Raw genomic sequence first — 13503 nt, forward strand, 5'->3', positions numbered from 1 at the left:
CTAAGTAAAAGGCACATGACGGCCCGATTGGAGTTTGCCGAAAGGCACCTAAAGACTCTGAGACCATGTGAAACAAGATTCTCTGGTCTGATGAAACCAAGATTGAACACTTTGGCCTGAATGCCAAGTGTCACGTCTGGAGGAACCTGGCACCATCCCTATGGTGAAGCATAGTGGTGCATCATGCTGTGAGGATGTTTTTCAGCGGCGGGGACTTGTCGACTAGTCAGGATCGAAGGAAAGATGAACGGAGCAAAGTCCAGAGTGATCCTTGAGGAAAACCTGCTCCAAAGTCTTCAGGACCTCAGATTGGGTGTGAATGTTCACCTTCCAACAGGACAACGACACTAAGCACACAGCCAAGACAACGCAGGAGTGGCTTTGGGACAAGTCTCTGCATGTCCTTGAGTGGCCCAGTCAGAGCCTGGACCCAATCGAACATCTCTGGAGAGACCTGAAAATAGCTGTGCAGCGACGGTCCCCATCCAACCTGACAGAGCTTGAGAGGATTTGCAGAGAAGAATGGGAGAAACTCCCCAAAAACAAGTGTGCCAAGCTTGTAGCATCATACCCAAGAAGACTGGAGGCAGCAATCGCTGCCAAAGGTGCTTCAACAAAGTACAGAGTAAAGGGTCTGAATACTTATGTAAATGTGAAATTTAAGCTTTTTATTTTTTTATGCTTTACGACACTACTCTTTAGCCACAAAAGCAAACATGCCCTTGAATGAGTAAGTGTGTCCAAACTGATACTGTATGTTCTCTTCTTCTGGTTGATTATGTCATGTTGTGACTTACACACTTGGTTTTGCTGTTTTTCTTATTCACACTTTACCAATCACAATAAAGAGTACTACAATGACAGTCACTTTTTGGGAGGCTAGACCGTCAAGACATTGACCTAACCTTGTGTTATGTGTAGTGGCCTTAAAATGGGGACTTTTCTGCTATGGTACATGGGTGAGAATGGCTGTCCAGCTGTAGACAACAAGGCTAGACCTTCGAGACATTAACCTCATCTACATAACAAGGTTGTACATGGTCATGTGTAGTGTCCTTTCAATGGAGACCTTAGTGCTTTGGTACATGGGTGAGTGTCCAGCTGTAGACATTAAGAGCAGACCCCCAAAACATTAACCTCATCTAGACAGCTCATGTACAAAGCAGTACAAGTTTACTGAGTGACTGATTCAAAACAGTAATATTTTCTGCCACAAGTCAAAATAACTAGACAAATACATTTGCAGACCTTTTAGATATTTATTTACCATCACAAGAGGAAATGTAAAAAAAAATGTGATAAAAGGGGAAATAAGAGAAAAAAACACAAAAGTAAATACCAGCAACATGTGAATGAGGATGAAAAAACGGCACAAAAAAATACCCACTACCCTGGTTCGAATCCAGGCTGTATCACAAACGGCCGTGATTGGGAGTCCCATAGGGCGGCGCATTATTGGCCCAGCATCATCCGGGTTTGGCTGGTGTAGGCTGTCATTGTCAATAAGAATTTGTTCTTAACTGACTTGCCTGGTTAAATAAATGAAAACTGGGTGAGACAAACAGGAGATGTTGATCAGCAGGACTAGACACCGTCCATGGCACCATGATGTCGTAGACAGACTTTACTGGACTGCTGCTGTTTCTGGAACTCCTGCTGACGTTTCTTCAAGTCATCCACCTGCTGCATCATGTCAGTGTCCGAAGGACCCTCAGCTGTCTTCCTCTTCCTGCCACTGGAGCTGGGTCAGGGAGATGGGGCGGAGGTTGATGGAGTTGCAGGGCAGAGAGCAAGGGTGCGCCTGGACGGTGGGATGGGTGATGGTGAGAAGGGCCTGGGTGTTGGGTAGAGGGGCCTGAGAGGTGATGAACCAGGTTGGGGAGATGATGAATCAAGGGGCGATGAACCACCGGTAGATTGGCCCTCAGGGCTCAGCTCTGTCTCTGGACTGTCCAACACACCACCACCCTCCAACACCTACAAGCAGATGGTGAATACATTAGAATACTGTGCAAGAAATCTTAAAACATGTCCATTGGCTCCTTTGAGTTAAAATGTTTACCCAAAATAGCTGATTTCATAAACATCTCAATCTAATTAGCACACACCACAGTGCCTGTGTCAGATGTTTGAACTAGCCCTACTAATCATTATGATAACAACACAGGCACTGAATATTTCCCACTCACAATTTCTCCCATCCAGAAAAGAGCTAATTTTACATGTTCTAACTAGGTCTGCTAAACATAAGATCCCAAACACACACACTGTACAAATAGACTTGTATGTATGACGATGTATGACGAGTACATACCGTATCGGGCATATTGGTGTCTGTCTGACGATATTTCACGTGAACAATCCTGTTGTCTGACAAACGGTGGGACGCACACACCAGTGGCAGCCCCACTCCTCATCTCCTTCACCCTTTTCAGATTGTGAACATACTGGCTCCAACTCTTTTTCAATCTTTCTTTGACATCAGTATTGGTGTTCAAATTTCGTGAAATCTCCCTCCAACTGTCGTCTTTTGCATGCTTGTCCAAATACAACCCCATCGAAGGGTAGTAAAGGTTCTCTTATTGTCTCACCAGCTTGCACAGACGCTCCTCAAAACTGGACAGACATAATTACGCTTAGAAAATCTTTTTTAAAAAAAGCACAAAAAAGGAAGCTTGAGAGTAGTAGAAGCAAAGTAGAAGAATGTTCATTGGTTCTGAGTTTATACTAGAAATGATACTGGAAAATATGTGATGTAGACACAGGGGCAGGACTTCCGTTGCAAAAGTCACTTAGTACTGCCCCTCCGTCATCGCAAGGAATGATGTGTCGGGTCTCAATTTCCAGGTAGAAAAAAACTGTGTCAAATGACGAAGCGTATAACAAGGAGCCACCCCTTTTGTGATGGAAAACGACATTGCAACACTGCACTACGCTCCATCAGCACTGTTTGTGTTTGTCTGTAGACCCCTTTAGTCCCCTTCTGTACTCCCTGTTCATCCACGACTGCGTGGCCACGCACGACTCCAACACCATCATCAAGTTTGCTCACGACACGACGGTGGTAGCCTGATCACCGGCAACGATGAGACAGCCTACAGGGAGGAGGTCAGTGGACTGGCAGTATGGTGCAGGAACAACAACCTTTCCCTCAACGTCAGTAAGACCAAGGACTGCCAGTCCACTGACCGCTCCACTGCAACCCCTCCACTGCAGCCCAGTGGGTCGAAAGCTCAGTCGTTAAGAAGGCGCGACAGCACCTCTTCCCCTTCAGGTGGTTGAAAATGTTTGGCACCCTCAAATCCTCAAAAAATGGTACAGCTGTACCATTGAGAGCATCTTGACTGGCTGCATCACCACTTGATATGGCAATAGCACCACCCTCGATCGCATGGCGCTACAGAGGTTGTTGTGTCAGCCCAGTACATCAATGGGGCAGAGCTCCCTGCTATTCAGGACCTCTAAATCAGGCAGTGTGAAAGGAAAGCCTGGAAAATTGTTAAAAGACTCCAGCCATCCAGGCCATAGACTGTTCTCTCTGCTTCCGCTCAACAAGCTGTACCAGTGCATCAAGCCTGACACCAACAGGCTCCTGAACAGCTTCTATCCCCAAGCCATAAGACCACTAAATAGCTAACTAAATTGCTAACAAATGGCTACACAGACTGAGTTGACTGTAATGACACACTGTTAGCTATGTGAGGTCTAGTCTAATATAGCCTAGTGTCATGCTAAAATGCTAATGTAATGACACACTGTTAGCTATGTGAGGCATAGTCTAATATAGCCTAGTGTCATGCTAAAATGCTAATGTAATGACACACTGTTAGCTATGTGAGGCATAGTCTAATATAGCTTATCTCACCGCTAAACACTCAAGGCTCTTTCCTGTCTCTAGGCTACTGTGCGCCATTGACGTAGCCTACAATAAATCCATCACAGGTTTGAGTGCACTTCCACACTAAATGCTCTAGTTTAAATCATTAACACTTTGTGAGCATACAGTATAAATAGCTTATAAACCATTTAATAGTTAGCTAACTTTAAGTTAACCATAACTCGCATTCAGCTCGCATGAGATTTGCAAAACGGAAAAGCTGTTCTGACATCTCAGACTGAGGCAGATGTTTCCTTTCCTCCCAGAAACAAATATAGTGAAGCCGCTTCCCCCGCCTTTCACACAACCAGCAGGTAGGCTGCTGAATTCATCCCCCACTCCAGGAGTCTTGACCAGGAGTTCCTAGATCTGAGACAGCGTCTTAAAATTACCTGTAAAAATCATGGGACTTCCACTTGGTTCTACAGAGGGGGCAAATGAGCGTCTCGTGGTTCTGCCGGCATTCCTCAGCCCCTGCGAGACACAGACAGAGAGATGGACAGAGAGACAGACAAAATTAGCTCTAGACCCAGTTTAGATAGGGGACAATGCACTGACTGGCTGTCAAGGAAGTCAAGGCTCCGATAAAATGGAGCAAAAATTAGACTGTAGTTTTTAGAGAGAAGAGAAGGGCCAAGGCCTCGGGATGAACATATCAGATTTATATCGAGGGGGCTGTATAGTGCTGGAAGTGTGTGTGTGTGTGCAGGAGGAAATGGTACAGGAGTACCTGGAGGGGTGCATTGCATGTGTGTGTAAGGTGAATGCCCTATGCACTGTTTAACCTGAAGGAGGGAAACGAGGTACAACACAGCTATGGGGAGTTTGCACACTAGTGCCCTCTACTGAAGGACAATAGAATCATGCCTGCAAGGCCAATGAACACCTTGTCTCACCGGAAGCCCCGCCTTACACAGATGATAAACCCGAGGCAAGTATTCATTCCTTCAATTCTTCACCAAACCCAGAACTGGGACGGCGTGGGGCCGAACAGGTGTTGTACCTCATTTGCCTCCTTCAGCGAACAGTAGTTGTATGAGGTAGTCACATGGAATGTATTTCAATTAACAGGTGTGCCTTGTTAAAAGTTCATTTGTGGAATTTCTTTCCTTCTTAATGTGTTTGAGCCAATCAGTTGTGTTGTGACAAGGTAGGGGTGGTTTTCAAAAGATAGCCCTTTTTGGTAAAATACCAAGTCCATATTATGCCAAGAACAGCTCAAATAAGCCAAGAGAAACTACAGTCTATCATTACTTTAAGACATGAAGGTCGGTCAAACTAGATCATTTCAAGAACTTTGAAAGTTTCTTGAAGCGCAGTTGCAAGAAGCATCAAGCGCTATGATGAAACTGGCTCTCATGAGGACCGCCACAGGAAAGGAAGACCCAGAGTTACCTCTGCTGCAGAGGATAAGGTCATTAGAGTTAACTGGCTCTCATGAGGACCGCCACAGGAAAGGAAGACCCAGAGTTACCTCTGCTGCAGAGGATAAGGTCATTAGAGTTAACTGGCTCTCATGAGGACCGCCACAGGAAAGGAAGACCCAGAGTTACCTCTGCTACAGGAAGACCCAGAGTTACCTCTGCTGCAGAGGATAAGGTCATTAGAGTTAACTGGCTCTCATGAGGACCGCCACAGGACAGGAAGACCCAGAGTTACCTCTGCTACAGGAAGACCCAGAGTTACCTCTGCTACAGGAAGACCCAGAGTTACCTCTGCTACAGGAAGACCCAGAGTTACCTCTGCTACAGGAAGACCCAGAGTTACCTCTGCTACAGGAAGACCCAGAGTTACCTCTGCTACAGGAAGACCCAGAGTTACCTCTGCTACAGGAAGACCCAGAGTTACCTCTGCTACAGGAAGACCCAGAGTTACCTCTGCTACAGGAAGACCCAGAGTTACCTCTGCTGCAGGAAGACCCAGAGTTACCTCTGCTACAGGAAGACCCAGAGTTACCTCTGCTGCAGAGGATCAGGTCATTAGAGTTAGCAGCCTCAGATAAATGCCAAAATAAATGCTTCGCAGAGTTCAAGTAAGAGACACATCTCAAGATCAACTGTTCAGAGGAGACAGCGTGAATCAGGCCTTCATGGTTGAATTGCTGCAAAGAAACCACGACTAAAGGACACCTATCAGAATTGACTTGCTTGGGCCAAGAAACACGAGCAATGGACATTAGACCAGTGGAACTCTGTCCTTTTGAGATTTTTGGTTCCAACCGCCGTGTCTTTATGAGACGCAGAGTAGTAATTACAATTAGCTAATTCATATTGTGGTTTATGTCAGCCAGGAGTTCTCTAAATATGACCAGTTGTGTTATGTCTTTCCTCAGTTAGTGCTAGGACTAATGTAGCCTACATTTGACGGTTTGGATAATTGTGTTATGCTGTCACCACTTCTGTCAATGTCTCAACATTTCATCCAAAAATAAACTGGTTACATTCAGGACATAATGTTGTAAGGACTGTGTTTGTGCTAAATGTTTCTGTGAAAAAACAGTGTGGCCAGATCAAACGCTGACACCCTTTTGTTGGTACGTGTCAAACAGTTAAGAGGAGATGACCACTCCACTGAAATTTCAGTGTAAACTCTCTGATATGAACTGAAGCCATGTGTCTCATGTGCCCTCTCATCCATTGGCACATTGAATGTTTACTTTTCAAGCATTGTAAGTAGCCCTGTCAATTTTCTCTCATTACTGTATGTAGAGTCAATCACATACACAAACACAATCACATTATTAAAAATCAATGTGATTTTAGTCCTGCTTGGACTAGCTCATTCTTAGTTCTTTTGTCTAACTGTGTTGATGTTTTTGCCTTCTCAGTCAAATCCTGTCCTGCCCTCAGTGGAAGAGTAGAGCTCTTCTCCAACACCATCCGTCCATGATGAGCCTGTCCTGCACTGAAGCCTCTGAACACCTCAACCCCTGTCCTGCACTGAAGTCAAGCCTCTGAACATCTCAACTCATGCCTCATACCCTCATTTTATCACTGCTGTGATCCCTTCCCAATACTATAAGTAGCCCTCATTCACACTCCCATAATATGTTACTATATGTATCTTTATTAAATGTTTTAGGTTAAAATAGTTTGAAACACACTTTGTCGTCTTTGTGCGGTGCACGCCTATACCGTGAGTCTCATTCTCCTCAATTTGTCAAGTCACCAGCCTCCACCGTTTTTGATAGTGTACAGTTGTACTCACAGATGGACATGCAGTGGTGGTGCAGCTTGTTCCTGCAGCCCTCCTCACACACAGTCAGACTCTCCTCGTCCAACATGTCCAACAGACAGATAGGACACATCTGCTCCTCCTCATCCTTCAGACTACTGACAGAGAGGGGGGAGAGAGGGAACGATGGATAGAAAGAGAGAAATTGATTAGGGGAAAGAAAGAGGGATGAAGAAAGACATGGGAGATAGGGACAAAGGGAGAGAGAGCGAGAGAGAGAGAGCACGAGAGAGAGAGAGACAGAGAGACATAGAGACAGAGAGACAGAGAGAGAGAGAGAGAGAGACAGAGAGACAGAGAGACAGAGAGAGAGAGAGAGAGAGACAGACAGAGAGACAGAGAGAGAGAGACAGAGAGACAGAGAGAGAGAGACAGAGAGACAGAGAGAGACAGAGAGAGAGAGAGAGACAGAGAGAGAGACAGAGAGACAGAGAGAGAGAGAGAGACAGAGAGAGAGAGAGAGAGAGAGAGAGAGAGAGAGAGAGAGAGAGAGAGAGAGAGAGAGAGAGAGAGAGAGAGAGAGAGAGAGAGAGAGACAGAGAGACAGAGAGACAGAGAGACACAGAGAGACAGAGAGACACAGAGAGACAGAGAGACAGAGAGAGAGAAAGAGAGAGAGAGAGAGACAGAGAGAGAGAGACAGAGAGAGAGAGAGACAGAGAGAGAGACAGAGAGAGAGAGAGAGAGAGAGAGAGAGAGAGAGAGACAGAGAGAGAGAGAGAGACAGAGAGAGAGAGAGAGAGAGAGAGAGAGAGAGAGAGAGAGAGAGAGGTACAGGGGAGAGAAACATTCAGAGACAGAAAGACGGAAAAAGAAAGGAAAGATACAAAATTAGCCAGTAACATTTTTGGTTCTCCAAAGAATCAGTGTACTGTTAATGTAAAAATCTAAACATCTATCAAAACATGTATCAAAATACAACTTGGACGTATTCAAGGGCCTTCTGGCAAAATAGGTTTTACAGTACAACATCTAAACCTGGTGTATCTGTGTGCGATTGACTGTTCATGTGCGTGTGTGTGTCTACTCTACCTGCTCTCGTTGCTGGAGGCGCTGGAGGTGCTGGATGGACAGGACGTGTGGGGGTTAGACATGCGCAACACAAACTTCTGGATGGTGTTGCGCGATGGCGCCTTGATGCGCGAGCTGCGGCGATTGTGATACTTCTGGAACAAGCTCTCCACCTGGACGACGTGGAGACAATGATACAGTTAGATGCTGATCTTGGGTCAGTTTAGCATTTTCCCCACTTGTGATTAAGGCTAGGATTGGGGCAGAGGAAGAAGATCCTAGATCTGTCCCTAGTGGAAACTTCACCCCGGAGCCAGTTTACCATAGAGGTCAATCTTAAACATCATGAAGTATCTACGTATATCTAATGTGCATTCAATACAGTGCAAGTCACTGAAGGTTATCCTCAATGTAAATGGACATATGCGACCCGATTCAGGAAACTAGATGTATGTCACAAGTCACGACTTCACACAAGAGCCGTTTGAACGTAAAAAATATATTTTTTAATCAAAATGCATTTTTTGGGCAGAAATGCCATTCTCGAACATGTGAACTTTCATGTGCCGTAATAACAAACTTGTATGCCATTTGTAAATACGAATAAAATTGCTAAATTACGAGCCTTGTTGGTTAAGCCACAGAAAAAGTCAGCAACCTTAACACTAGCCATGATTGGCTGAGCTAATGAGTGGGCTGGACATGCCGAGAGAGGAGAGATGATTGGTCTACCAAATAGAGAACTTCTGTCTATTTGAGCTGGTCAGTCTGTTGGTAATCATGTCGAACACAGCTTTTTTTAAAAAGTATTGTGTAGTGGAGCTGCTTTGCTAAGTGTCCACTCTCTGGAGGATCAAGTTTTGAAATCAGTGGAGTTAGAGTTGGATAGCTAAAGAGAAAACCGGATTACATCTTCAAACTAAGGGCAACTCTGGCATGGCATCCATGACAGGGAGACGCGTCCATCATGCATGATGATGTATACAGGTAAGATAGTCTAGCATTAGATAGCAGAATTTTTAGATATTACATGTTTGTAATTTTGACAGAAAGTGGCTTCATTTCAAGTAAAAGTGTACTGTTAGCTAGCTAGCTAACGTTAGCTGGCTGGCTCACTAACTGATGTTATTATTCGTATTCCAGAGCTGTTTGCTTTGCTAGTTAGAGCCTAATTTTAGCTAGCTAACATTGAACCTGGTTAGTTAGTTCCCAGCATATTCATGCAGTGTATTTTAACGGCATGATTTGGCACTATGTTCATTGTTGTATAACTAGCTAACGTTAGCTGGCTGGTTCGTTAGCCAACGTTACGTGACGTGTGTTATTTTACACATTGTTTACCTAGCTAGGTTCATTGTTTAACTAGCTAGCTACATGTCTTAAGCTAATGTGGACATCACGTGTTGAATACGGCCCGTGTCAGTAAACGTCTGCAAAAAAGAGTAATGAGATTGTTGCCAGCAGAGCTGGTTAGGCTGTTTTCATGTTATCCATAGGTAAACAAATCATTGGCCAGAGCGTCAAGTGTGCGCTCGAAACAAGATGGGTGGGGCTACACTTTAAGAGGGTGTGAACGATGCTGAATGGGTGTAGACAAAGAAGAGCTTTTCACTAGGTACCAAAACATTCAAAGGCCATTGAGTTTACAAGTTTATCAACTTTCAAAGAAGAATTACTTTCCCATTGTTCCCCAACAATGATATATGTATGATATACCATTTTGTAGCTCTGAGTCTCTACATTAATCCAATGTAAAAAAAACACAATTTCAAATGTTGCTACATAAGACCGAATTCAGGTGGTGAGTCACATATTCTAAAGTGGACATATTTTGGCTCTTAAGTTTTTAGAAAATTGGTCATTACATACAATGGGTTCAACAAATCATGTATACCCCTTTCACACTATTGTGCTGACCCGAACCATACTGTGCTGGCACGGATATTGGCTTTCCACATTGTCCTGTCCAGCACAGTTCAAGCACTATGGTGGATAAGGGGAATTATACAGATTGGTTAGAGGGCATGTCGGTTGGTTGCTGGAAGGTTACCTCAAAGTTTTTGAGGCTTTTCCTCCAGAGCAGGGGGTCTGAGGGTTCCAGCTGGAAGACTCTGAGCATGACGAATAGGACGTGGATACAGAATGCTCCTCGGCCACAGCTACAGGTCTACAGAGAGAGGAGAGGATGAACGCAGACCGGGGGTTACTCACGAATGTGTGTGTATATACATACAGTGGTCACATACACACTCCATTATGGTCGCATGCACGCACTAATAAATTGCTACACAGACACACAAGCACACACAGAGATGCAAAAACACACACATCTACAGCAACTTCCCTTTTTCGACAGAACACTCAGTCAAAAATCACTCAGGAGCCCAATTTAATCTACATCTGATTAAGAATCATTGGGTGCGTTCCAAATGTCACTGTAGTCCACATATAGTGCATCACTTTTGACAAAGGTAGTGTAAACCTTTAGTAAGAGGCAATGGAGCTCTACATCAATCCATCTCTATAGTAGCAAATGGCTGGGTAAAAAAAACAAGCTGGCCAATGTACAAGTAAAGTAAATTCTTAAGGGATACTTCAGGATTTTGGCAATGAGGCTCTTTATCTACTTCCCCAGAGTAAGTGGAACTCATGGATATCTTTTTTTATGTCTTTGCAAGCAGTTTAAGGAAGTTGAAAACTAGCGTTTACGCAAGCTAGCATGCTAGTAGATACCATAGACTTCTAGTCAGTGTGTTAACGCTAGTTAACATTGGCTCGCAAACTACATTTTAACTTCCTAAAATACATAAAAATGGTATCCATGACTTCATCTGACTCTGTGGAAGTAGATCCAATAAAATAAAATATTAATTGTCACATGCGCCCTTACAACCTTACCGTGAAATGCTTACTTACAAGCCCTTACCCAACAATGCAGTTCAATAAATATAGTTAAGAAAATATATACTAAATAAACAAAAGTAAAAAGAAAAGAAAAAGTAACAATAACGAGTCTATATAGAGGGGGTACCAGTACCTGTTAAGGAGCTTTTTGGACCTAGACTTGGCGCTCCGGTACCGCTTGCCTTACGGTAGCAGAGAGAACAGTATATGACTTGGGTGACTGGAGTCTTTGACAATTTTTTGGGCCTTCCTCTGACGCCGCCTAGTGTAAAGGTCCTGGATGGCAGGAAGCTTGCCCCAGTGATGTACTGGGCCGTACTGTAGCGCCTTACTGTCAGATGCTGAGCAGTTGTGATACCAGGCGGTGATGCAAACGATCAGGATGCTCTCGAAATAACTTTTTGAGGATCTGGGGACCCACGCCAAATCTTTTCATTCTCCTGAGGGTGTTTTCGTGCCCTCTTCACGACTGCATTGGTGTGTTTGGACCATGATAGTTCATTGGTGATGTGTACACCAATGAACTTGAAATTCTCGACCTGCTCCACTACAGCGCCGTCTACGTGAAGGGGGGACTGTTCAGCCCTCCTCTTCCTATAATCCACGATCAGCTTGTTTGTTTTGATCAGATTGAGGGAGAAGTTGTTGTCCTGGCACCACACTGCCAGGTCTCTGACCTCCTCCCTATAGGCTGTCTCATCGTTGTCAGTGATTAGACCTACTACTGTTGTGTCATCAGCAAACTTAATGATAGTGTTGGAGTTGTGCTTGGCTACGCAGTAGTGGATGAAAAGAGAGTACAGGAGGGGAATAAGCATGCACCTTTGAGGGGATCAGCGTGGCAGATGTGTTGTTGCCTACCTTTACCACCTGGGGTAAGGAAGTCCAGGAACCAGTTGCAGAGAGAGGTGTTAAGTCCCAGGGTCAGTGATGAGCTTAGCTTAGTGATGAGCTTTGTGGGAACTATGGAGTTGAATGCTGAGCTGTAGTCAATGAACAGCATTATCACATAGGTGTTCCTTTTGTCCAGGTGGGAAAGGGCAGTGTGGAGTGCGATAGAGATTGCATCATCTGTGGATCTGTTGGGCGGTGTGCGAATTGGAATGGGTCTAGGGTTTCCGGCATGATGGTGTTGATGTGAGCCATAACCAGCCTTTCAAAGCACTTCCTGGCTACCGACGTGAGTGCTATGGGGCGGTAATCATTTAGGCAGGTTACCTTTACAGACTAGGTCAGGGAGAGGTTGAAAGAAGACACTTGCCAGTTCGTCCGTGCATGCTTGGAGTACACATCCTGGTAATCAGTCTGGCCTAGCAGCATTGTGAATGTTGACCTGTTTAAAGGTCTTGCTCACATCAGCTACAGAGAGCGTGATCACACAGTCGTCAGTAACAGCTGGTGCTCTCATGTACGCTTCAGTGTTGATTGCCTCGACGCAAGCATAAAAGGCATTTAGCTCGTCTGGTAGGCTCGCGTCACTGGGCAGCTCGTGGCTGGGTTTCCCTTTGTAGTCCGTAATAGTTTGCAAGCCCTGCCACATCCGACGAGCATCAGAGCCGGTGTTGTAGGATTCAATCTTAGTCCTGTATTGACGCTTTGCCTGTTTAATGGTTCGTCTGAGGACATAGTGGAATGTCTTATAAGCTTCCAGGTTAGAGTCCTGCTCCATGAAAGCGGCAGCTTAAGCTCAGTGCAGGGGTTGCCTGTAATCCATGACTTCTGGTTGGGATTGGGGATGACGTTGTCGATGCACTTGTTCATGAAGCCGGTGACTGAGGTGGTATACTCCTCCTCAATGCCATTGGATGAATTCTGGAACATATTTCAATCTGTGCTAGCAAAACAATCCTGTAGGGTAGCATCTGCATAATCTGACCACTTCCGCATTGAGCGAGTCACTGGTACTTCCTGATTTAGTTTTTGCTTGTAAGCAGAATCATGATCAGATTTGCCAAATGGAGGGAAAGCTTTGCATGCGTCTCTGTGTGTGGAGTAAAGGTGGTCTAGAGCTTTTCAAATTCTGGTTGCACATGTTACATGCTGGTAGAAAAGAGGTTACACTGCATTAAAGTCACCCGGTGCTAGGACCACCGCTTCTGGATGAGCTTGTTTGCTTATCGCCTTATACAGCTCGTTGACTGCGGTCTTAGTGCCATCATCGATGTGTGGTGGTAAATAGACAGCTATGAATAATATAGATGAGAACTCTATTCGTAGATAGTGTGGTCTACAGCTTTTCATGAGGTATTCTATCTCAGGCGAGCAATAATTCGCGCACCAGCAGACATTGACAAATAGACATACACTCCAGCCTTTCGTCTTACCAGACGTAGCTGCTCTGTCCTGCCGATGCACGGAAAACCCAGCCAGCTCTATATTATCCTTATGAAACATAAGATATTACAGATTTTAATGTCCCGTTGGTAGGATAATCTTAAATCGTAGATCGTCCAGTTTGTTTTCCAACGATTGCATGT

At 44.8% G+C, this 13503-nt stretch overlaps 1 protein-coding gene and 1 long non-coding RNA gene across 2 annotated transcripts in view; both read right to left on the reverse strand.

Annotated features, from left to right (window-relative positions):
• Positions 1-13503, reverse strand: part of LOC115147124 (mitogen-activated protein kinase kinase kinase 1-like) — a 191321-nt gene that overhangs the window by 80366 nt on the left and 97452 nt on the right. The window contains 4 exon segments of the mRNA XM_065004604.1: positions 4270-4351; positions 7085-7209; positions 8144-8295; positions 10173-10289. Coding sequence (XP_064860676.1) covers positions 4270-4351; positions 7085-7209; positions 8144-8295; positions 10173-10289 — 476 coding nt within the window.
• Positions 1246-4263, reverse strand: LOC135562375 (uncharacterized). The gene is made up of 2 exons (XR_010459879.1): positions 2315-4263; positions 1246-1977 (listed from the first exon to the last, which is right to left on the reverse strand). It is a non-coding gene; the product is annotated as an uncharacterized LOC135562375 (long non-coding RNA).

This window comes from Oncorhynchus nerka, linkage group LG19 (assembly GCF_034236695.1).
Source record: "Oncorhynchus nerka isolate Pitt River linkage group LG19, Oner_Uvic_2.0, whole genome shotgun sequence".
In the NCBI taxonomy this organism is placed as follows: Eukaryota; Metazoa; Chordata; class Actinopteri; order Salmoniformes; family Salmonidae; genus Oncorhynchus; species Oncorhynchus nerka.